A 25,628-nucleotide genomic window follows, 5' to 3' on the forward strand; every position below is an offset into this window, starting at 1 on the left:
GAGCAGTTTTCCAATTCAAACTGACAGCAGACTTGATTACATGCCAGTTACAGAAATGAATTCCCTCGCAATCCCCCGTAACCCTGGCATCTCAGCACTTCATTCCTTCTCTACTGACATTCCTTCCCTTCATAAACATGCCATCTTTCATTTTCGGAAATTTGCGGCTAGGTGTATAGTGTCACATTTCATATAGATGAAGAAGTAAGAGTCTTATTGGTCCTTGTGACCCACGGAAATAGCTGGGAATTTAACATAATGACAATCCATTCTGTTTTAAAGTGTACCTGTCACCTAATACGTGCCTGCAAAAGAGGCTATTTTGCAGCCGCGAGTACTCTTCATCACACCAATTCCACAAAAAAACTTAAAGTGGGACTCCGGGGAAGGGTTAGAACTTTGCCAGGTTTTTATTGCTCACTCTGTCCTCAGACTTTTACGTCCTAAATATTTTTTTACTGTAGAACCAATGGAACTTAGTCTTAATGAACATAGTCTTCATTGTATATCTTCCCCTTCAGACTTAAAATGTATTCATAACTTTATTAAAATATCCAAATTACTAAACGTTTATTAACATTTTTGTGTCTACTTTTAAAATTAAGGAAATGGTCTTATTGATCTTAATCTTTTCTATATGTACCTCAGTTTCATTTCATTCTGTTTTTCCTATTCTCAGCATCTTTCTTGTATCTGCACAGCTTTCTCAATCTTGTCCCTTTAATGTTTTTCTTATTCTCACATTTATTTTCTACTCCTAATTCTTTGTTTTCTTGCTTTCAATTAATTTTCCCTTCTCTACTGTATTCTCTTTTACTCTCCCATATTTCTATCTATTTGCAAGGCCTCTCTTTACTTGAAAAATCTCAGAACCCTACCTTTTTTTTCTTTTTAACAACGAATCCCTACATTTTTCACTGCATTACAGGGTATATTTAGGGGATAAAGTACATATGTTGGAAAAAGACATATGCACAGGGTTGCCAACCTCCCGCAACATTTTTTACTGACAAAACATGGAACATTTACTGGCGGAGCACATTTTTTACTGCCAACCCGAGAAATTACAGAACAAATATTGAAAACTAACACAGTGAATATTTGAACAGTATAAACATACTATGGAAAAACTGACAATACCTATACCAAGGTAATTTGCTTGATTTACACTTAAAAAGTCAACACAGCATGAAATTATCAGCCCCTAAATTTACTGGCAGTTGTAAAAAAAATCACAGATTTTTATAAACTGTCAGTAAATTCATTGGCGGTTGGCAACCCTACATATGCAGTACATCTTTGGGCTACATTCACATTTTTCTATGTTTTATACTGTTTAAAAGGATAAGTTTGAGTTAAAAAAAAAAAAAACATTCATACTTACCTCTATGCTGCAGCATCGGTGTGATGTTGCAGCTGACCCACGTCAGCTCTAAGGCCAAGAACTGAGCGATCACATGGCCACGGATTGTTCAGCTCTCAGTCTGCTCAGAGCACAGAGCAGTAATTGTCAGCCACTGCTTTGTGAGCACTGCAGGGGCAGGGGATGGCTTGGGCTGCACGCTGAGAGGCGGAGCCAGCTGTCAATCCAAAGCCAGGCGGATACTAACAATATTGTTGGGATCCTTCCCATGCTTTGAGCAGCTCTGAATCTGGGTCACAAGAGAGCAAAAGTAAATGCACTCCTGTGACCCACAAAAGACATATAGGCAAAATAAAAGCTTGGCCATACTACTCTTTTAAAGACCCTGCAAGGGCAAAAAAATACCTGTTGATCTGCCAAAAATAGACTCAGCTCTTCAAGAGTCCTGTTTCTAGACCAATTGTTTTAACAACATAAAAGTATATGTGTATTTTACGCATGTTATTTACCCTTAAAAACCTCCCTTGTGTAAACATCCAAAGTCCTGAGACTGCCGCTGGGTGCCACCATCTTGGCTGTGAGGTAAGCAGTCCCAGCAGATTTAGAATTGCCACTCAAGTATCACCCTTTGCTCCACCCTGGCAGTTACAAAAAAGGTTCTGTAGGGAGGTGAGTTTTGGAGAAGCTTGAGAGTAATTGGACACCTCCAGATAAGGAGAGGGCTATGACAAGGATAAGGAGAGGGCTATGACAAGGATAAGAAGAGGGCTATGGAAGAAGGGAGCAGGCTAGGAAACTGACTCTTGCTGGAGTCAAATATCCTATGTTGCTTCTGTTCACTACAAAAACCATACTGCTATTATAAGATCCAAGATGGAGAATTATCTTTGTATTAACAAGTCCTATTCTGATTGTACTGTTTATTTATATATATATATATATATATATATATATATATATATATATATATATATATATATATATATATATATATATATATATATGCTTCAGCTGCAGATTGGCAGTTGATAGAAAGGCACTTATGGAGAATATAGGACTTTGACCATAACCCTGTTCAATAAAGTTATATTTTATAACAAATTGAAGATTTAAACAAATTTGATTAGTTACCATAGGTTATTGCACTTTACACACCCCAATTAAATAGGCAGTGAAAGCTATTTAGAGGGATCTTTACCATCAATATGGCAAATGGCATGGCTACAGGTGTACTTTCTGCACAGTGAACAAGTTACAGGCTTAGCAAAACCCCCACTTAGTGCAGCACGAGCCCTCGACCAAGGCTGATGGGGTTTCCTATATAGTTCCAGGAATAAGAAGATAGTTATTCAGAGAAAGGTCACACAACGGTATGAACATTCTATACTTTAAGACATTACTTACAGTGTAGACAGGGAATGCAACGTGTCGAATGCTCCAGGGGCAACTGTGACAATCTGATTGTCATACAGAGAAAGTAATCGCACAGAGCTCAGGCCAGTAAAACTGTCATTATTCACACAGCTAATGTGATTACTTCTCAGCATCCTGCAAAAGAGGAAATAAAAAAGGTTCAGTTTTGTTAGATGCACAGTGTTATGCACAGGCTGTAGAGCAAAATTTAAAATTAATCTTGCCTAGGATATAGCCAAGGTGCCTGGACTCAATCATTTACACCACAGTCTCTGATAAATCTTCAAGACACCACCCTGCAGTGTAACTGCACCAGCTCTGGCATTAGCTCCACTTGTTGCAAAGATTTCCCAACTGGATGTACAGTACATATAACAGTTTTTATTATGCGCTGCTTTTCTATACTGCTAAAAACGAAGCTCACATAAACAAATAGTTTGTGCGCATAAGTATATCTGGAAAAGTATGTATCATGGAAAAATAAACCTGCCATGGTGCCATCACTGCTAACCTCCTGCTGAAAATTTCTTCTTGCCTGGCTCTTGTTCTGTCTCACTGGTTTCATTACTTTCTGAATCACTAAGCAGGAACAAGTTATTTTTAACTTATAGATCCTCATTTTACATTTCTTAAGCGTTACTCGATACAGAAAAATAATGAAACAAACAACTTGATGATCACACAGACTATTTTTGCTTCTACTAGCTTTTCTGAAAACCCATGTTGGCTTTCATAAGGATTTCCATTAACGATGCTGAAATTCAAAGTGCAAATGGGATCAATCCTACATAGCAGAGGCTGATGTTGGTTCCATAATTCCATAATATTTAAAACATTGCTTATCCTTATCTGCAACAGATGAGATTTTTCAAAGGACGCCTTAAAAAAATATTAATATGCCATACCCATTTTTCAGCAGGTTCTGATTAGTTACTTTAATGGAAGCCAGGATTAAATATGAAAATACGTACAAAGATTTTAGTCCATCCAGGCCTTTAAAAATTTTATGGTGAACATTCTCTATTCGGTTGCTTGTCAGGATGAGCTCATTTACTCCATTGGCTCCCTCAAAGGCCCCTTCTTCAATATCAGTAATCTTGTTATTGCTTAGGTTTCTAAAAATAATACAAAATGCAAGAACGTCGAAAAATTACACTTAATACAATGCCATCATGACAAAGTGGAAACACTTGGAAGATTATGATTAGAACACAATGTAAAATGAAATATTAAAGAATATGTAACCACACATAACGTTAATCCTCCTTGTTAACTGAGGGATCTGTGATGGCTGGGAAATTAGATGTGTACTATATAGAACTATGCCAATAACAAAGTTTATTAATAAAGTGTAGTCCTAGATGAGAACTTGATCAATCTATGTGCTGATCTTCTATTCATCTACCTTACATAAGTAGTCGTGTCAGCTGGGTCATTTTAAACCTAATTATAATTCCATTAACAATGAAGTTCAAAGATATATAAAAACACCAATGAATGTAGTAGAGCATTTATTAAAAATATTGAATTTATTTTAAAATGCAACTAGTCTTATTGACTTTAATGGAATCTGTCTTTGTATCATTATCCTGTAATGCGCTACACAGCAGCACTCAGACTGTTAGAAGGACTGCTGGCTCTAGCAGTCAGGCTATGCTACAGGCACATGCGCTGCAAGTGAACATGCTGATGAGAGTGGGGATAGAGAGCACAGACACTCACCACTGAGCTAGCTTGGAATTGTAGTTTAAGCAAGCTGTACTTCTACTTTAGTGGTGTCTATAGACCACCCTGGATTACAATATTGACAGAGGAGTGTTTCCTTGACATCAACCTATTGTGCTTTACATGCCTGCCCCCGAAACCCTATACTAAATTAAATGGCTGCACACACTCCTTCTTAATGAACCATTTAGGGAACATTTGCAGCATCTACAGTAAACCATTAAACCATGAAGAACATAAGGAGCACTACATGTACAAGCAAAAGAGGTATGGTTTACATGTTCCGCATGTTATTCATCTGCGACTGCGTGAGCACCCTGCAGTGACCCTCACCTATGAGCAGCGTGGACCTCTTGTTTGAGGAACTGATGTGAATGGGCAAATTTTTTTTGTAAACAGCGCATAATGTCTTTGTGCTTTGAAAGCATGTGAAGTAAGAGTTTGAAACATCTTGTTTTGTTAACTCACAGCACCCACTGACCTGGACTGCCTGCAACTCTATCTTCACACAAAAGTTATCAAAGAAAAAGTGAAGCTCAAAAAAAGTCAACATAAATGATTATGATGAATTTGTACAGTGTAAATAAATGAAATATGTGGAAATCTCAGAATTTTCTTGCTTTCTGGGCTTAGGTAATGACCTAGAAACTAAGCATGCAGTTTTCATCTTCTAGAAGTGGAGAAAATAAACACAATCTATCTTTCAACCCTGTGCCTTGTTGGTAAAAGCCAAGTTAAACATTGCAAAGACAGCTATCCTTCCAAAGCCTGTGTGATGCTTTTTACTGTATGTGTGAAAGAAGATGAATTTGATTGAAATCTTTAAATTTTCTTTTCTCCCTGCTGAGCTCCATTATATAGCATTTACTATATTGTAAATAGAATTTAGGTTACGGGTCTTTGTACGAGAGGAAGCAAAAGGGAGAAGGAAGGCTGGGAGTACAAGTAGTAAGAGACGGGAAGGAGGAGGAGGAGGAAGGGAGGGAGGAAGGGAGCAAAGGAAAAAAAGGAAAGGATAGAGGGAGGGAGCAAAGGAAAGAAGGAAGAAAGGGATGAAGTGAGGGAGGGAGCAAAGGAAAGAAAGAAGAAAGGGATGAGAAGAGGGAGGAGCAAAGGAAAGAAGGAAAAAAAGGGAAGAAAAGAGGGGGGGAGCAAAGGAAAGAAGGAAGAAAAGGATGAAGGGAGAAGAGAAGAGAAGACGAGAGGAAAGGAGAGGAAAGGAGAGGAGAGGAGAGGGAAAGTGAGCAAACAAAGAAAGGTAGAAAGTGAGGAAGAAAAGGATGCAAGAAAGAAAGAGTAAGAAAGCATGCAAAGGGAGGGGGAGGAAGGAAGGCAAAAAAGGGAGTAAGGAAAGAAAGGGAGGAAAGAAGGAAGAAATGGGAAGGGGGGAATCTCCTCCTAATTGTAATTGCAGACCAGAGATGGTATGAATAAGACATTAAACCGTTCTATTTGTATATGTACACTTTATTATATTGGAAACTTGTTAATGAAGTGGGGGTGGGGTGAGGTGAAAGAGAAAAGTTCTCCATTGGAATGAAGTCTCCATTCAAACATGTTAATGACTTAGGAGAACTGAACAGCAGGAGAAATATGTTGCCTTTATCTGGGCTTTACACACCAACTGCTGACAATGTCTTGACAGTGCTACTACTTTAACCTTGTCCCGGTTGCCTCTCTGGGATTGAATACACAATATGTAATACATAAGAGCTTTGGAAAGAAAACCACAAAAACTGAGACCTACATTTTCCGCAGCTGTGGGAGCTTCTTAAAGATTCCAGTTGCTTCTATAACTGTAAACTCATTATTATTGAGACGCCTAAATGGAAAACAGAAAACATATACAAAATCAAGGCCAAAATAAATGAGAAACAAATTTTGTTATTTTTCAGTTACAAGCTGATGTTTACAGTAGTACAAACGCAACCAGTACATTATTCACATTTATGACTGGGAACAAAAGGGCCTCAGCCCTTTAAAGGTAAAAATCACAGCCTGTGTTTATACCTATTACTTAGATATATACTTGTATAAACAAATATTGCTCAACAGGTTTTCTAGTTCTCAACTACTACTAGAAGTGACTGCATGTTCCTCTACTCTAATTAATTCTACTCTTAATTCATCCATTCCTTCCTAGATTTGTCCTATTATATCATCCCATTTATCACCTAAATAAAAGAACTTACATTACTAAGAGTCTCCTCTAACACAGACTTGATAGAAAAATAAAAGTATTTTGCCCATATTCAATAAAGAGCTCACAAACCCATAAACCCCCGAAATAACTTTGATTAAATAATACCAATACAAGATGGATTCTCATGTGTTCTTACATGATACTACACTTAAAGTGGAGTTCCACTCATTTTTGTGTTTATTGAAAGTCAGTAGCTACAAAAAGTGTAGCTGCTGACTATTAACCACTTCAGCCCCGGAGGATTTTACCCCCTTCCTGACCAGAGCACTTTATGCGATTTGTCACTGTGTCGCTTTAACTGACAATTGCGCGGATGTGCAACGTGGTAACCAAACAAAATTGATGTCCTTTTTTTCCCACAAATAAAATTTTCTTTTGGTGGTATTTGATCCCCTCTGCGTTTTAAATTTTTTGCGCTATAAACAAAAAAAAGTGACAATTTTGAAAAAAGCGCAATATTTTTAACTTTTTTCTGTAATAAATATCCCCAAAACTATATAAAAAAAAAACAAAGTTTTTCCTCAGTTAAGGCCGATATGTATTCTTCTACATATTTTTGGTAAAAAAAAAATTGCAATAAGTGTATATTGATTGGTTTGCACAAAAAATTATATCGTCTGAAAAATAGGGGATAGTTTTATGGCATTTTTTTTTTAATTTTTTTTATTAGTTATGGCAGCAATCTGTGATTTTTTTGGGGAATGCCACATTATGGTGGACACATCGAACATTTTTGACACTATTTTGGGACCATTGTCATTTATACAGTGATCAATGCTATAAAAATGCATTGATTAGTGTGTAAATGACACTGGCAGTGAAGGGGTTAACCACTATGGGGGCAATGAAGGGGTTAAGTGTGTCCTATGGAATGATTCTAACTGTTAGGAGGCTGGACTTCAACACACAGGACTGTGATCACAGCTCTCGAGGAGAGAGAGCTGTGATCACTGTCCTGTCACTAAGCAGAACGGGGAAATGCTTTGTTTAAAAAGCATCTCCTCGTTCTTCCTCTCCGTGACACAACTGCGGGCACCTGGTGGATATCGTGTCCGCGGGACCCACGGTCACAGAGCCTGCGACACCGCTTCTTAAATGGTATGTACCTGTACGCCCCTGTGCCTACCAGCGTCATTCTGCCAATGTACATGTGCTGGTTGGCAAGTGCTTAATAAACAGTCACTCACCTGTCCCATGATTCAGAAGGACACTCACCCCAATGGTTTTCACCCCATGTCCTTCCTCAGCGGTGTTGGCATCTTCACTATGGACACCCGGCTGTGAAGCTGCAAGCTGTCACAGCCGGGTGCCCATAGTGAAGATGCCAACGCACTTGTGTGACCGGAGCGGTGCTCTGTGACTTGTCCAGAAGTCCCTGTCGTGTGTCCCAGAAGACTTCAGAAAGGAGAACTTCCGCTTCCGATTGCCTAAGGCAACCGAAATGAAAGTGGGAGCTGTGGTACCTGTCAAAATTGGGTATCCACTCCCCCTCTCCTCCCCAAAAGCAGTTTCATAAACAGGAGCAAGGGAGGAGGCCTTAAAGCAGATCTTCCCCTTTTGGGTGGAGCCCCCTTTTAAGTACATTTGAGCTGTTTGTCAACAAAGATATTTATTCAGCAGAACTTTTGTCCCACTGCAAAAATTATTCAGGCAAATGAATGTAAAAAAGGATAACATTCCGCTCTTTTTTTTCTAACCTAACTAGCTCTAGAGTTGTACAGTTTTCTCTTGTGGTTGTTGTCTACATAACGTTTTATATACTGAAAATTATGAAGGAGATTTTAATTACATGATGTGCCTGTAATCACTAGAAAGTGTACCTTTATAGAAACGTCTAAAAGAATATGTAAACCCAAAATTGCATATTCCTAACATGTGCCTGTTTTACCATGTACTTGTATAAAAATGTATGCTGTTCTCTTTGTATTGTTGTATTGCTTCCTTTGTGTGAAATCCCTAGTGTTCATGGGCGTCCGCAGGTAGGGGCAAGGGGGGTCAAGTGCCCCCCCCCCCTGGAATCAGGGATCGGATCTTAAATTCAGCACAGTTGTTATCACCCGGGTGCCACCCGTCAGTGGGGTGACACCATGAAGGTCCTGTCACACCCCCCCCCCCCCATCAGTGTAGTGTGACTTTGGAGACATACTAAACTACTGACCAGAGTCACCCCGGGGAACCAAAAGTGAGCGACTGTCCAGCCGGAGAGATCACTGCTGTAGTTTCGCTGGGTCTGGTAAGAGGGTCTGTTGACCATTATCCATTACTTATCCTAGGGACTGTACTATGTCGGCAGACTCTGACCATGATAATGTGATAATGAAGTTGTCGAAAAGGGGCGGTGCATGAGTGACCCTAAAATGATGCCCCCCCCCTGAAAAAAGTTCTGCGGACACCCATGCTAGTGTTCCTGTCATTTCCTCTGCTTTCCTATTAAAAACTGACCACACTAAACAGGAGAACACACTGTAGTCAGTTATCTAGCTGTGCTGGGAACACAGCCTGCTCTCCAATGATCAGACTTGTCCTGACAGCCCCCCCCCCCCCCCCCCGACATGTCCTGACAGCTTTTCACTGAGAAGACCAGTGTTCTGTTATTTATCCCCCCCCCCCCCCCCAGCTCTTATGCAGCTGAGAAGAGAGGGATTGTAATCACTCAGAAAAAAGGAGAACAAAGGTGTTTATGATATTATATATATATATATATATATATATATATATATATATATATATATACATATATATATATATATACATACATACATATATACATACATACATATATACATACATACATACATACATACATATATATATATATATATATATATATATATATATATATACACACACACATATATATATATATATATATATATTTATATATAAATCCATACACAAATGATTTGCCTTTAATTTCTATTTTAAACTGGGTTGTTTTACAAGGTGAGGATTTACATATACTTTAATGTCTCAGATGATTGAAAATGTCAATAAAGACCTAAAGACTTCTGTACATGCACAGTGTGCACCATTGATAACACACTACACTGATGCAGTGGCTTTGAAAATGTGTGATTAGGGACTGACACTTGAGCTGAAGACTCACAAATAAGCTGAGCATTACATGTTTAATTTCATTTGGTAATGCATGGTACACAAAGTTCAAAAACAGTGGTATTGTTGGAATTGGGAGACTGGAATCACATCAGTCAGGATATGATGGGATGGAACAGTTGAGTTCAAATGTATTAAGATATCTTTTGATGACCAATTGAAGATAAACAAGGATAGACCAGTGCTCCACATAATTACCCCATGCAGTATAGAGAAATTGCCTCAAACTAAATAGTGGAGATGCATGCCTGGTGGTGGTGGTAGTGTCTTCTGATGATCTAATGATCTCATTACTAGAGATCTGTTCATTTATGGCCAGTTTTAGATATGAGCAGGTGCAGCTTCATAATATAATTAATTACGAAATTACTGATCAGCTGTAAATTTAAGTACGTATACAAAGCAAAAAAATGCACAGCGTTTTATACTTACAGCTCAGCTGTGTACTGCGGAATGTGATCTGGGATTTTAGTGAGCTTCTGGTTTGAACAGTCTACAGTGGTTCCTTCACAACGACACTTCTCTGGACATGCCAGATCAGCAAAGCAATCTCCACTTAGTTTGGACCTGTAGTCTTCTGTACCTGTGGAACATGTTAATAGACACAAGTCACACAAAAAGCTTGTGGCATTAGCAAACATCATTGTCAGTGAAATTCCATACAAGGCACAGGAATGGTATAGGGACAAAAAGTCATGTGTCATTTCCATGCTATAAAGACAGACAGGTTGTGGCTTGAGCACACACAAAGGGATCTGTACATAGGCTTCAGAGGAACTGGAAAAATAGAACATTACTGGGTAGACATGACAAGGACACATATGTTATCCAAGCTTTTCACAGCTGTATTTTCTGCTGGTCCAGTTCAGTGGCTCATGTATGACTTAGAACTTATCCAATGATTCTCTATTGTTACATATTAGTGTTGAGGTTTAATTCATTTATATCTATTAGAAACATGCGTTATTGTAGTATTTCCAGTAGGTAAGAATTACATTTCAAATATCTTGCTTCATTATGTGCATACAGGCTTTTAAAGTATCCATTGTGTCCTGTGAGAAATATTCAAAGTCTGCTGGTGCCATGTTAAAACAGACAAAATGGATCCCAGTGAAGAGAGTGCCTAGTATATAAATTGTTTCAGAGTTCATGTTGCCTACCGAAATCAATCAGATTCTCCCTCTCTTTCTCACATACATTACTACAAAAAAAAAAGGAGTCAATTGATGTAGACAACAGACTTCTGCAATCAAATGTTCCCTTGCATTTATAAATGAGGACAGTATTGTTTTTCTAAAAACATTTTACCGCCAGTTGTAGATTACTTAAGGCAGACAACATTGTTACTACCGATATTTGACTACTAAGCAATGGACACAATGGAGAGTTCAAGAGTCTATATATGCATAAAAAGACAAGACCGTTAGAAATAATTGTTGCCTAAAAAAAAAGAAAAAAGACAGTCTTGTCAAAACAATGATAGATAGGTGGAGCTGTCCTTTAAATTATCACAAGCATCATCAATTAATCAACTTTTTGAGAGTTAGTCATAATGCACTAGCACAATTAAGACACTGATGATATTATCTGAGCAGGGAGTGCTCTGTTAACGCTAATTCCAGATCATAATGGGTTAATTTGACTTTCCTTTTCTCAGCCTTGTTGCAGATGGAAGGGCTTCCAATACAAGGAGGTTACGCCCTCCGCCGACAGCGAGGCTGGGTGTACATCCTAGGTGCACAAGCCTCAGCAGCTTGCCATGCTGTAGAAAGCTGCGTGACGTTCCATGGTGCTTGACAGAACCATGTTTTACTCATACCTGACAATCACATGGTTAGATCAAGCACAACAGAACATCTCGCTGGGTTACCATAAGTGCATCCATTAAACCATAGATAGGACCAAGGGGGGAGGGGGAGAGATAAAGGAAGGAAGAGGTGGTCGCTGGAGAATCTGCTGGAGTGTAATACCTGTGTGCAGCAGGTCATTCGGGTTACAGAATGCGCACTGCCATAGCAACAGTATTAACAGGCAAATTAGGCAACAGCACAGAGAAACATACAAGAAAATGGAGAGAAGGAAAAAACACAAGGCCTTTTTTTAATCTTTCTTCGGTTTCCACAACAACGACATCAGACATAGATATGAAATTATATGAGGGTTCTCAGTTAAAACTTCACTTTCACTGTGTAGGCCACATAGAAGCAGTATTGCCAATCCACCATCCTCATATACCCCCAGCAGGTCATATTTTGAGAATTTCCCTTAGCCGTAGTAAGCACTCATCAAGTGACATCTGGTCACAGAAAATAACTGTCTCAGGTGCTTCTGATGGAAACTGCCAACCCACAAATCACAGGCATACTAGCTTAACTGCAATAATGTAATATGTAGTAAAGATGTATAGCCAGTGAGTTTGATATTAACAGGTACCATCTGAGGCATCTGAGATAGGACCACATAGTAGTGGTGCAGAGAAGATGAGAAAGGTGTTTAACCTGATTCCTTCTAGTGAAATCCTCAAAACAAACAGTAGATGATCCGTTGAGGGTTATAAGAAACTTTGATTTAAACTCCATATTTTTTCTTTGCAGGTTGATGGTGAGGTACTGATTCTAAAATTTGGTAGTGGAGGTAAAAATTGTGAATAGAGAGAACTCCAGTCATGACACAACTTCCTGTTTGATGGTTCTAGTATTGGGGCTATGGTGCTCCGAAAGAAAATTGATGATGTTAATTCTGTAAGGGCTATAGATAATTTTTTTCCCTGAAGGGGGTTCCGCCTAGAGGTCCAAAGTAAAAATAATTCAGTGGCAGCCCTAGTATAGCTCCCTCTCTCAGTACAGCTGCCCCCCCCCCCCCCCACCTGATACAGTTTTACTCTTCAGAACAGCTCTTTCTCCTTACTGTATCCCCAAGCATCTCCTGCTTCAAGTGCCTGGGGTAGCTGTCAGCACTAGCTACTGCGCTGAAAATGCTGTGGAGGGGGTTTGGACCCCCTATCTTCCTCCTTATCTACACCACTGTGCAAATGTGATCTGCTTTCTAAGAATAATAGTATAATTAATAGTTAATATTTCCAACCCCCTATGTGTAGTATAAAGGGTTGTTGGGTGAATTTAAATTAGACATGGGGACACCACATCCCAAAGATATCAAGAAAATTTTAAAAGCAACAATATGGAATTTGAAGGTGCCACCAAAGAGTAACACACTGTATAATATGTATTTTCTTTTAAAATCAACTGGGAGGATTTCTCCACAAACTTTATTAATATTTAAAGAAACCATTCTGAGGTTAATTGAAGTTTATTGACCCTTATAACCATTTAGAAGCCTCTTTCAAGCTGGCTACCATGGGGAATTAAACTCTACAGTGTGATCATACTTTGCACTGCTATAGTAAAGAGTTCCGACAGTCTAGAAGTCCAGATCACTGTCCACAAAGCTTGTCTTGTTCCTTATTTTTTCACAGCAGGTGTTCAAGGATAATATTTATCCTCTTTAAGGTTAATGGAGGACTAAGCTACAAGGGTGGGTCCCTGTTTGACTGGTGCTCATACTATACCTTAATTGAATCTTTACTTAGCATTGAAATAATAACCACTATTTACATGGGCACTTCTATGAGGAACGTAATAGCTTATGAATTATATAGATCTTTGCTAATTTGGTGTTCCCCACCTTTTGAATATTATGTGATTCTGATATAAGTCCATGGTTGATACATGTTTGGCAAAAGTGTTTCTAATAGCTACCAGAAAAGCTATGCCAGATGCTCCTAGATACTCACCCTGATAGCTCCTTCCACTTCATTTACCTGCGGGGAGTGCAGACAAAGGGCTTTCAGCTTTTTATTAAACACTTCAACATATGATTAATGAATATTCTTTCTGAAGAAGTGGAATTGTCCCTGAAATGTATAGCAGGATTTTGAATCAAATATATCTGTTGTACATCTGTAAATATGTATTTATTTTGCACATTTAACAACTCCCTTGCTATAGGAGATGATGTTACAAGCCCTATATTGGATTATTGAACTATGTTTAATATGGCCTTATTTGGGGTGTTTAGTCCTGTTTTTGAAGATTGTTGTTCTGCTGTTTGTTTTTAACATTTCCCCAGTGATGTAGACCACTTCTATCCCTTAAAAGCCCCATTTATTCTAAGTTGTTTTTGGTTTTATGTTTTTTTCGGGATGCCCTTTAATGGAGAGTTAATTGGAATCCTTATGGTTTGTTTTTACCTTTTATTTATCAATAATATGATAAATATGACACAACATGCATACGGCAAGAAGTGCAATATTACCAGCACAATATGAATGCCCACTGTAAAGTCTATTTTCCTAATGAGAGCACTTTATTAATTCAGGTTTTGCTTGCCTTAACTGGAGCTCCTCTTTAAGAAAATGGAAGTGTTGAGTTAATAAAGAGACCTTTTTACAAAAAAAACCCACAGTGATTTGGTTTCTTTTCGAAGGATATAACATGTTGGGCTGGAAAAAAGGACACACATTAGGATCAGAGAGTATTTATGCTCAGAGAAAGAATTATTACTTACAACCCAAGTGATGGATGCCTGAAAAGTAAAGGTGGTCAAGGAGGAGAGAAAGCAAGAAGTAAACAGAAGAAAAGCAATCAGCTTTAAACGGAGGGCAATGCACAGTAAACTGATTAGTGTAGGACACAACAGCTAGAAAGGACAAACACATTTTCCACACAACAGATCCACAATCATAGTTACAATGACAGGGGGTGCAGGGTAAAATGCTAACACACATTATTGCATTTTATACACATGTACACAGGCCACCCCCAAGCCAATAACAGTGGCTCATTTTTAGGCTTCGGCCTATCCACTTACTAGGATTGTAACACCACGGATGCAAAATGGCTGTGAAAAATTTGCAGGAAACATAAGAACCTTAAACATGAAGTTGTCAAATGTTTGCTGTAGAAATCGATCACAATCTGACCAAGATTAAAACTGTTCTTGGGTGTTTGCTAGAGTTGTAAGGTATTTATGCTATACTCATTGGTGTACTTTTTACAAAGATGCTTTTTTCCATTTGTCATTAACTAGTCTCGCTATGTGCAACAGAAGAGGGAACCCCTTTAAATAACTACTAAAAGGCAAGTCCATCAGTTTTCATACAGAGCCAGAAGATTCCAAAAACTATCAAATATTTAAGACATCTGTATTCATGCCTTAAAAAAACCTTTTTGATTGGTCAGATCCAGAGTTTCTAATGAAAATAAATGCACTTACAATATTTTGACTTAGAGAAGACCTCCAATTCCAAAAATGAATTAGCGTCCGCTAAAACACAATCTCCTTTAATAAGCCTGCCAGCTGGATGCATTTCAAATGTACAGGTTATTCCAGGCCTCTGTTGTTGAAGAAAAAGCCTGGGAATCAAACATTTCCTTTTGAATTTGGGTTCTGCTGAACACCAGTCATCTGGGTGCCAGAAGTATGCTGCAGCACAATTGCATCATTGCTGGCCACCAAATAGTTAACAGATCCCTGAGGGTCTGGACTGGACTACTGTGAAAATCTCTTTTTCCTGAACTTTTTTGAAAGTATCAATGGATACCTCCTATTTTATACACGCAAGAGTTGATTACTGAAGGCAAATAGGCTGTGAACTTTGCAATGGAATTTTCCCTTAGTTTAGTGAATGAGATGAAGTTTTGCTGACTCCCATCATCCAATCACGTGCAAGCAAAAATACTTTTTTTTTTGTTTTATTTCCTTCTAAATTATTTAATATTCTTTGCAAAGTGAATTTTCAACACAATTACCAAGCTAAAGGAACATTGACTTGCACAGTGAACAACCTATTAGCTTTTAGTAAAATAAACCCACTGGCTCAATCTGCTAGCAATAGATGTAACACCCTTGTCTAAAATGTTTAATCCTTTTGTGGTTTCTGATGTGATCTTATGACTTCTTTTATATTGTGTAGATTTCAGTGATGATCTATTCCCCTACCAACAAGACCAAAACAATATCACTATCCTAGAGGTTGGATATTCAAATACATTGGGCATTTAAGCTACACTATGGGGTTGATGTACTAAAACGTAGGAGTTCAAAATATATCTGGAGAGCAGCTTTCAAGGGTTTTTTTTTTTTTATAAAAGTTTAATTGAACAAGCTGAAATTAGAAGATGATTGGCTACCATGCACAGCTGCACCAGATTTTGCACTCTCCAATTTTAGTAAATAAACTCCTATGGGCAATCCATCATCAGAAGGTGTGACATTACCTTTTGAATTTGTAATGGACTGCATTATAAATCAATAAAGGCATTGGGGATGGCACCTGCCTTAACATATATCTAAAAACAATATTTTCCCCAGAAGGGAACACTATCCATGTATGCCAGCCCTGATGACATATACGTTAGAGCACCACATGCTCGCTGTACCAGCTTGTGGTCTGCATTGGAGCCGAGTCCTCATATTTCTTCTGGAACTACATGTTGGAGCTTGCATTAATCATCAAATGGAATGCCCCATATTCTGTGTTCATACATCATAAATACTGTACATCAACTACTGGACTTATTTATGTAAAATTACAGCAAAAGAATAAAAAAATGTTTTATTGTTTCTCAGGATCTAGCTTTGATCTCTAAATATAACCTACAAACATATGTATTTCTATTTCTGAAACTGATCAGACTGGCAGCATTAAATTTACCTGATTGCTTAAATTAGGCATTAAAAAGAGTTTATGCTGACTGCCCACCATGCTTTAGGATTACTGGGAGCCAGAGGGACCCATGAATTTTTTGCAAACCCACAGCTCCTAGTTTGTTAGATTCTAACACATGTATTACTATTAAGTTCATGGGGATTCTTTAAAGGTTTTGTATGGTGTTTTCTGTATTTACTACCTTTAAGATTAATAACAAAGACAGAGATGACGCTCCCCCCCCACTTAACTCTATATGGCTTTATATAAAGTTTTAATCAAAGAGAGACAGCCTGAAAGGAAAAAGCTACTGCTATACCTCATTTTTCTAGATGTGTAGTATGGCATTGCCATTAGTGACATGTTTTAATTGCTAATTTGTAAAAAAAAAAAAAAAAAAAAAAAAAAAATTTATTTGAAAAATAAAGAGCTATATTATTGTAAACGGATACAAAAAACAATAAATTACCTTATATAATAAAGAGTTACTAATTTTTGTGCTATGGGCTGCTGCCGTGAAAAATTAACACTGCAACTAACACGCTGAAAATGTTTGGTTTTTTTTTTCCTTCTTTTTTATAGAATGTACTGTACATTTTCAGAAATATTATTAGTTATCTGTCAGGTGCCAAAGATAGAGTTAAAAAGAAATCTATGTCCTAGGAAAACACAATTTCTAGTTATGTTGCATCTATAATGCATGACCTGCATGTGCAGTAAATGTTGTGGTTAAAATTACAAAGCGTATATTTGTCCCTTTTATGAAAAGAATATGACATTTGAGATTCAGTGCACACTCTTGCCTCTCTGTCCTGTCTGCAATACACATGGATGGAATACTTGTGCTCGGGGACATGAGAGGACTCGCCCAGCAGGAAATTAAACCTGTCATTGTCAGTCTGCTGCACCATTTCAGTAAACCCATCTGAAGAATGGTATAGTTACATACAGGAGATTCTTAGTTTTTTTTTAGTGTTATGTTGAGCTAAAGGGGCTTATAGCACATATTTCAATGTAACACACCTTTGCTACTAAGCTTTGGTGCTAAAAGGGATTTTTACACATTGACATGCAAGAATCTCACTAACAAAAAGCACAAAGGTTGAAATGAAGGCCAATGTACTGAAATACACTCAAGGAAGGTAAATGTTCTACCCATTAGACTTGGCTTGCAATAAACACACACATAATCACATAACACACAATTATAAAACCATCAAATATTCACTAAAGGTTGTGGAATAAAAGGTTCTTGTTTTAGGTAACCTAAATAAACAAACAAGGAGCTGCATGCAGGCAGGAAACATTGTATCTGCATACTTGTCAACCTTTTGGCATTCAGAAGATGTAAGGCCCTATGGCCATTCCTAGCCCAAGAGTGAAAAAAATCTTCCTTCTGCTCCAGCTGTTTGTAGCCATTCCCCTCTCTGATTCTGGATGTTGTAACTGTAGACAGTCATGAAAAAATTGCATCCCCTCCAATTGTTGCACCTTGTGTGTGCTGAAAGCACAAGAGAGTCTCTGCAGAGGTTTCAGCATACATCTATAGCTGGAGGCGTACTGCATGTTCCTGCTCCTATACTAGGCCTGAGGCCGCTGGCTGAGCTAAGATGGTCTACTATCCTCCAGGCAGCAGTGCCTTCTTTAGATCATGCTCCAAGGAACGTTATAAGGAAAGGCAGCTGAATCAGAGGAGTAAGTTTGTGATTATTTTTTTGCACATAATATCAAATGGAAGCTGCCAAGTATGCTAGCTGCACATGCAAAACTTCCTAGTAAGGGACTAATTATAGGAGGGGGTGGGGGGGGGGGGGGATGACCGTTCTTTGGATCACCACCTACCTGGAATGAAATATTGCTCTTTAGCTACATGCAAAAATAAACAAATGAAAAACAGTTGCATCTAAATTGCGGCAAGTAAAAACTGAAAATATATTAGAAAATAAGAGGGCTGTGCTGTTGCCCATATCAAACATTTTTTTTTTTTTTAGAATTCCTTCAAACTGCAGTATAAAACATTTGTTTGCTGCTAAGGGCAACATCACTATCTATATTGAGATAACAAAAAGTACAATGGTTACAACATTGGCATAGTAACATTCTGACTTGCAGGGTTTGTAAAATAATAATTGTAATTATTTCATTCATTAAAATCAGAAATTGTCAGCAAAATCATCATACAATAATAAATTGTTGTTAAAAAAGGCAATAAAACAGAATTTAAGCTGGAACACGAAGAAGCAGCAAAACATGAGACTTCCAGCACCTGTATGCAATATCATAGATCCAGTCTAAAACATAGAAAGATAGAACAGACATCAGATCCTTATTCTTTATGAGAGTAAGTGTGTAACTGGATTGAAGCTTGCTTTAAAATCAAGTATGATTTGATATATTGAGCGCTTATGGCTGGCCATTCCCCTTCTGGATTTGATATGCCTTTCATCATCATCCTCCATTAGCTATTACATTGCGAGGTTTAAGAACATATCTTTATATGCTGTTATGAATAGTATTGTTAACATATGATTACTGTACATCCCACTGCTACAGGATACAGTATGATAGCACTATACATATCAAAGATAATAGGATTAATAATGATGAATTAGGTCCCAGCAGTACACATTGTAAATTCCACTAGCATTTATGAGCTTATTAAATACAGTAATACAACATGCAAGAATGTGCTGTATTAAGCATAGCAATACAACATACAAGAAGGTGATGTGTGTTATCAATTCCATTTCACTCTAATGAAGTCAGTTCAGTAAAATATTAAATGTGATTGGTTGTCATGTGCTATGCTAAGGCATTTTGCCCTATTCAGTATGCCTCTTAGCCCTTGTACACATGGTCGGAGATTCTGACTACCAAATCTGTCGGAGTAATTCCGACTGATTAATTCCGGAAGAGGTCCGGAAGTGATGTTGCATACACACGGTCGGACTAAGTTGTCGGAAAATTCGATTGTAAATAACGTGAGGATGTTATTTTGTTAGACGGGACTACGTTCAGGCTAGTAGCCAATAGCTTTGGTCTAGGAATATGATCTGAGTATGCGTGGCACTTTGTCCGTCGGAGTAGGCTACACATGATCGGAGTATGTCCGATAGGAGCATTTTGTCGAAAAAATTTTACCGGCAAGTTGGAAAACTTGGTGCGTCGGATATTCCGACGGAAACAGTCCAATGCAGAAAACACACAGTCGGAATATCCGACAAAACGGTCTGATAGGACACATTCCGTCGGAATCTCCAACAGTGTGTACAAGGGCTTAGACTGCAGACAGATAGTTGCTTAAAGAGGTTACCATACCGTGTAAGGACCTGTGTTCTAGGTTTTAGATGATTAATGCTGTCACCATTCTGTGATTTTTTTCATAAGGGCCAAAATCTTAAATGTTGCTTTCTTTTGCGGTATAGAAAATGCCCATCAAAAAAAATGATTTATTGTTAATGTGATTGGTTCACTACTTTTTCCAGTAGTTTTTTTTATCTTAATACACATTTTTTAACGATGACTATATTACAGCAGGCAGACCATCTCATTCTTGTGAACAGAAGTAAATCTATGCAACTCAGTTTGCTAAAATCTTTAAAATATATTCAAGCTATACCTAACCTGCATAAGATTGTTTTTCAGCAAGATTAGAGCTGCACTTTAAAATGTTACATAGTAATATTTAAGCCCCACAACAAGTCTATCCAAATATCTACTTAAACATGCCCCTACCAGGCCCATGTTTGAATAGACCAAAGCTCTGTCCCTTATTATTATTATACAGAATTTATTTAGCACCAACAGTTAGAATAAAAATTAAGACAAGAATGTCTAAAAACTAGTGCTATTATCTCATCAAAATAGGGACAAGTGTGAAGGATAACTGTGAAACATTGAGCCTAGAGTATGACGGCTTTGTTAGTTTGCACAGAACTAAAAGGCTCCATTGTTATGCACGTTGCTTCATTCCAAAAGCTGTTGGAAGGTGGACATCAATGCAGCAAGTTTGAACACAGGCATCTATCTACACAACATGAAGATCTAACTATGTGCCAGCAACCAATCAGATTCCAGCATTCAGAAAAGCCCTGTAGTCAAACCAGTAAAATATGATTTTTGACTGATTGCTATGAGACTTTTTTTTTTTTAAAGGCCCCAATATGCCGTCCCTCATCTAGTCCTCTGTATTAGGAGAAAAGATAAAAAAATACTAAGATTCTGTGATGTTCTCCTGAACTCAGGAGAGGGCCAGCTGCTGTGTATATCCGTGAAGGGCGTCTGTTATTTTGGCAGTGAATTCTAGAAAGTAGTCTAAGCAAATTACCTGAACAGCGGAATTTCTTGCTTTTGATCTGCCCGATTCTTTTGTTTGCCAGTCGGCGGGGGCTGGTGCAGCGGGCACCACTGGTCTCAATAGGGTTTGTATGAAGATAATCCGCCAGCCACTTCAGATGGCAGTCACAGATAAATGGGTTCTGAGCCAAATGCCTTGCAGGAGTGAATGAGAATGATTGAATATGTTATTCGCGATTGACCTGGCATTATTTTATTTTTTTTTGACCATGAATGCAAAAAAAAAAAAAGAAGAAGATGGATTTAAAGAAAACCCCTCCCCATGCTGCCAGATTTCCCATACGTCTAATCCCCCCACCACATCAAGGCAATACTCACAGTGTTTGAATGGCACGAAGAGGAGCGAATGTGCCCTTGGCAATGGTTTGAAGTTTGTTGTCATACAAAGACAGAAGGTTCAGGTTGTGGAGATCCTGGAAAGCACCTACCCGCAAACAATTTATCTTGTTGGCATTGAGCAATCTGTTGAACCAAGGATAATATGAATTACAAAGTTGTCTCAGATTCATTCAGCTGTAAATTTCAGTGACAAATCCTTTTTTGTTTCCTCAAAGGCATCATGAACTGTCTCTCAGGAGCAACAAAATAAAGAGCTCTATACGGTTCAAGAAAGTTTGGCTAGATAGATGTGGATGTTCTTATCACGTTTCTTCCACCTTCAAATAAGTTACATTTTCTCTCCCTTTTTATTTATTTATTTTTTTAATAAATTTTGCTGCTTTTTGTTTTGTCTTTTTTTGTGTGTTTGGTTATGTATTTTATAGTTAGAGGTTGCAATTTTTTTTTTTAGAGGTACAACACAAAGCTGCTTTCTGAAATCTTATGCGGAAACCCATGGTCATGTGTGCCATGCATGCAATGACCATGCTGCCCTTTGTCTGAAGGGACTGGACTGACTTTGTTTAATTCCTATCCTGGCTTTCACTCACAAACAGATTTATATGATGTCTTAAAGCCTAGTATACATGGCTTCAATAGAAACCGGCTGACATTCTGCCCATGTGTGGGCCAGACAGTCCAACAGAAGCCAGCTTCTGTTGAAGGGGCATGGCCAAAAAAGGTCTGCTTATCAGCTCCCGATTAGCGCTCTTAGCCAATGGCTGTGAGTGCTGACCAGAGTGTTCTGGCGGGGGGAGCAGACCCCTGTCAGAACACAATAGCTTCCTGTACTAACATCAGAATGTTACACCTGGTACACACTAGTAGTTTTTTTTATTCAACTCAGCGGGCTGAACTAAAAAGAACTTAAGAGCTCAGAAGGAGGCACTGTACTACTAATCCAATGTTAGTACAGCAATCTCCCCTGGGGAGACAGGGGGACATCCAGAACACTCTGGCCAGCACTCTGTACACAAAGACTGAAAGTCGACCGGTTTCTATTGAACCACCTAATGCCGCCCAACGATCAGCCTGTGTGTACTAGGCATAAGTACAGCTGCTCATCCTGAGCTATTAAGGTTTTTTTTTTTCATTCAGCCCACTGGAACTACTACCCTGTTTCCCCAAAAATAAGACCCAGCATGATTGTCGGTGATGGCTGCAATATAACCCCTACCCCCCAAATAAGCCCTACCCTGTTTCCCCAAAAATAAGCTCTACCTTGAAAATAAGACCTACAAGGACTTTAACTAGGGCTTATTTGGGGGGTAGGGCTTATATTGCAGCCATCACCAACAATCACGCTAGGTCTTATTTTCAGGGAAACAGGGTAGTGTGTACCAGGCTTAAGAGATCACAGCTGTCAGTCTAAACTGATAGTGGTGCTCACGGAAAACACCCAATAAATTGTACATATGTATAATGAATAGGTTGTTGACACCATTAAACTTATCTTTTTATTTTTTGTTTTGTAGTAGCTGAACTGGATGGACTTTTTCAAACTAATTGTTTAACTATGTAACTTCAACATGCAGAACACAGGCCATTGTTTAGAAGCACTGAATTGTTTTTTATGAAATTCTGGAAAAAACTTCAAAACATCGAAGGACCCAGGTAGAAAAAAGCTGACCGAACAGCTGCTTTAACTGTTCGTGTATTCTGACAGCCATGAATGGCAGTTTTCAGAATACAATAGCCAGCAGCTGGAGGTTCGTCCATTCATGCTATTTAGCATGGATGGAGGAATCTATGGAGTTCTCTGGTTTAGCCAACTGGGCTGAATGAGATAAATCATTATGTGTATGTTCAGTTTTAGAACCTCTGAGTTTTCACTGCTGCCTGTGTCTGTTGGGAAGATGTCCCTTCAGTTGTCCTGTTGAAATCTAATCAGTACAGAAAGTGAATGGAAATCTTCCAATGATTATGGAACAATCTAAAACCGGACAGAGGTTCCATATAAATAAGTGTTTCTATGGTTGTCTGTGCCCAAGCTAGAAACATTTATTTTTACATCCTGTCCCAATGATATGGCAAGCTCCCCAGCATGGACACAATGCAGCAAAACGGTCTTCTTCACTCTATCCAAAACAACTCCCTGGACAAATCTCATTTGTACTAACTGTGTGTATAGAGAACATAGAAATCTTACAAAAAAGTTATAATTAAAATATTTGAAATATGTTGGCAGTGACATGTCAGGAAAATGAAGATTACAACATATAATATAATGTAACCCACTGCACAATGAGGTGTGAACTTGTAGCACAGCACAGCACAAAAAAAATGTATAACAAAATAAACGTACTATCATACATTATTGATTAAGCGGTTTGTTGTGGCTGAAGCTCAGCTGCCATGTATATTTTCTTTTCCTTTCTGCTGTGGTTTTATTATTTTCAATTGCTTACATTACATTAGGTTGTGTGCTGAAGCAGAACATCTTGTATGGTTTCCAAGGTGCTGTCAGACACGCTTGCTCCTTTCAAGTGGTTTGCAAACTACCGCAGTTATGGGTAAGACCTTCAACAGGTAGGAATGTCACCCTTACAGTGTTTAACTACTGGCTGTGTATGGGAAAAGCAGGTGAAATGTCAGCTAAGTGCATCCACATTCTGGCATCCTGGCTACAAACCAAACATCGCTCCAATAGCTAATCCCGAATTCAGTAATCATTGGCACATGTGGTTTTTGCAGTAATGCAGGTGCCAGGAGTATGACAGGCCAGAATAATTAGGCCAATGGGCAAAAAAGGTAATTCTGAATGAAATGTATTTACAGTATACCTCAGCAATCATTGCTTTAAATGCAAATCCAACAAAAATTGGGAATCAGATGTCAGGGGAACTAGCAGGTTTGATCACATTAGAGGTTTTAATACATTAGGGGACTCTGATAGAGGGATCACCTACTGAGATCCTAATTCTTACTCAAAACCAATGCCTTACCATATGATGAGCCCCCTGACTATTAATAGAAATACAAATAAAAGCTAGATTGACTACTAAACTACATAGCAGAACCTTTATTCCCAGCAAGAATGTGGTGGCAGGTATGTAAATGGAAATACCGGAGAGATAATATTGGACAATATTTTTAATAACCATCCAACATCTCAACCATATTTTCCAACCTTCCCCAGAAAAAGCGAAAAGAAAAAACTTAGTACACTTCTCTGAATGCCTTAAAGTAGAACTATGGGCAAAACTTTTTTTTTTCATTTTGGATTAGGCAAGGAAGGGTAATAACCACTGAGATTTTTTTCACCATCTGTTCCCCATTGCGGAGATTTCCCTTCACTTGCTGTCCCATAGCCAAACAGGAAGTGAGAGGAAATCCCTGCAAATTAAGGGAATTCTTTGGGGATCCCTAGGTCACCAAACCTAGTGTCCCCACTGGAAGATTTCCCCTCTCTTACTTTAATAGGGACAACCCAAAATTTGTGATTTTCTTTTACTTTCAATGGTAATGGTTAACAGGAAAAATAGAGAGGGAGAATCTCCCTAATGGGGGCACAGACAGCAATACAAACTTACAAGCTTTCTAATCCCTCTGCACTCTATCCAAAACTGAAAAAAGTTTTTACTTTAAGTAATGGTACCACTTCTGCCTCAAATGCAATGCAGTTCCAATAAGGTGAGGCACATTTTTTTTAAATGTGACAAAACATTTAGGGGTCTATTTATCACTTTTCAGCCAAAACTCACACAAGGTCCACCCAAGACTTACTCATTTGGGTGTATTTTGAGCTAAAGTTGTGTACGTTTTGAATAAAAACGTTATTAAAAGCCCCCTTGTGCGTGAGACTCAAGCTCCACTACATTAGCCATGAGTCACCAATGGTGTGCTGTAGGGTGGTGCCCACATGAATCAAGTTCATGAGGCAAATCATTTATGTATCTGTAGTAGCACTGTTAGTTTTAATACATGACACTTACTATGATTGGCTCTCAGGGGGAAAATACAGCAAGTTTACAATCATACACTTCATAAATAAGGCCCATACCACTATCCAATGCAACTGCTATGCACAAAGTCCAGTATCAGTTATAGATTTAGAATCCCCCAGTAGAAGTTAGGGGGATTAAAATAGAAGAACACAATTTCAGGGGGCATTGTCACATTTGCCATGGAGCCCTATGAAATGTAGTTATGTTCCCCAATTCTGTGTTGACAAGCTAAGGCACACTGGCTCAGCAGCTCTTTGTCCCTGGTCTGAAGTTAAAAAATATATACTGGCAGCTATTTAAATGACATGTACCCATTTTGACTTACCAATGAATAAGATCAAAAGGAAGGAGTCAAAATTGCCTTATCAAGCTTGCCATTATTGAATAATGATATATAATAAGCAAAATATAACTTCAATG

General features: G+C 38.3%; 1 protein-coding gene across 8 annotated transcripts in view; it reads right to left on the reverse strand.

The window, feature by feature from the left end:
* Nucleotides 1-25,628, reverse strand: part of SLIT2 (slit guidance ligand 2) — a 401,248-nt gene that overhangs the window by 58,054 nt on the left and 317,566 nt on the right. For 5 of the 8 annotated variants that reach the window (XM_077477716.1, XM_077477717.1, XM_077477719.1 and 2 more), the window contains exons 13-20: nucleotides 21,202-21,345; nucleotides 20,855-21,018; nucleotides 18,370-18,393; nucleotides 14,385-14,402; nucleotides 10,251-10,401; nucleotides 6,249-6,323; nucleotides 3,748-3,891; nucleotides 2,768-2,911 (exon numbers count right to left, since the gene is read on the reverse strand). In XM_077477716.1, the coding sequence (XP_077333842.1) occupies nucleotides 2,768-2,911; nucleotides 3,748-3,891; nucleotides 6,249-6,323; nucleotides 10,251-10,401; nucleotides 14,385-14,402; nucleotides 18,370-18,393; nucleotides 20,855-21,018; nucleotides 21,202-21,345 (864 nt within the window). The remainder of the gene's footprint in view (nucleotides 1-2,767; nucleotides 2,912-3,747; nucleotides 3,892-6,248; nucleotides 6,324-10,250; nucleotides 10,402-14,384; nucleotides 14,403-18,369; nucleotides 18,394-20,854; nucleotides 21,019-21,201; nucleotides 21,346-25,628) is intronic. The other 3 variants (XM_077477720.1, XM_077477722.1, XM_077477723.1) reach the window with 1 other exon arrangement.

This window comes from Lithobates pipiens, unplaced genomic scaffold (assembly GCF_037356315.1).
Source record: "Lithobates pipiens isolate NorthernLeopardFrog02 unplaced genomic scaffold, aLitPip1_a1.2 Scaffold_13, whole genome shotgun sequence".
NCBI classification, from domain to species: Eukaryota; Metazoa; Chordata; class Amphibia; order Anura; family Ranidae; genus Lithobates; species Lithobates pipiens.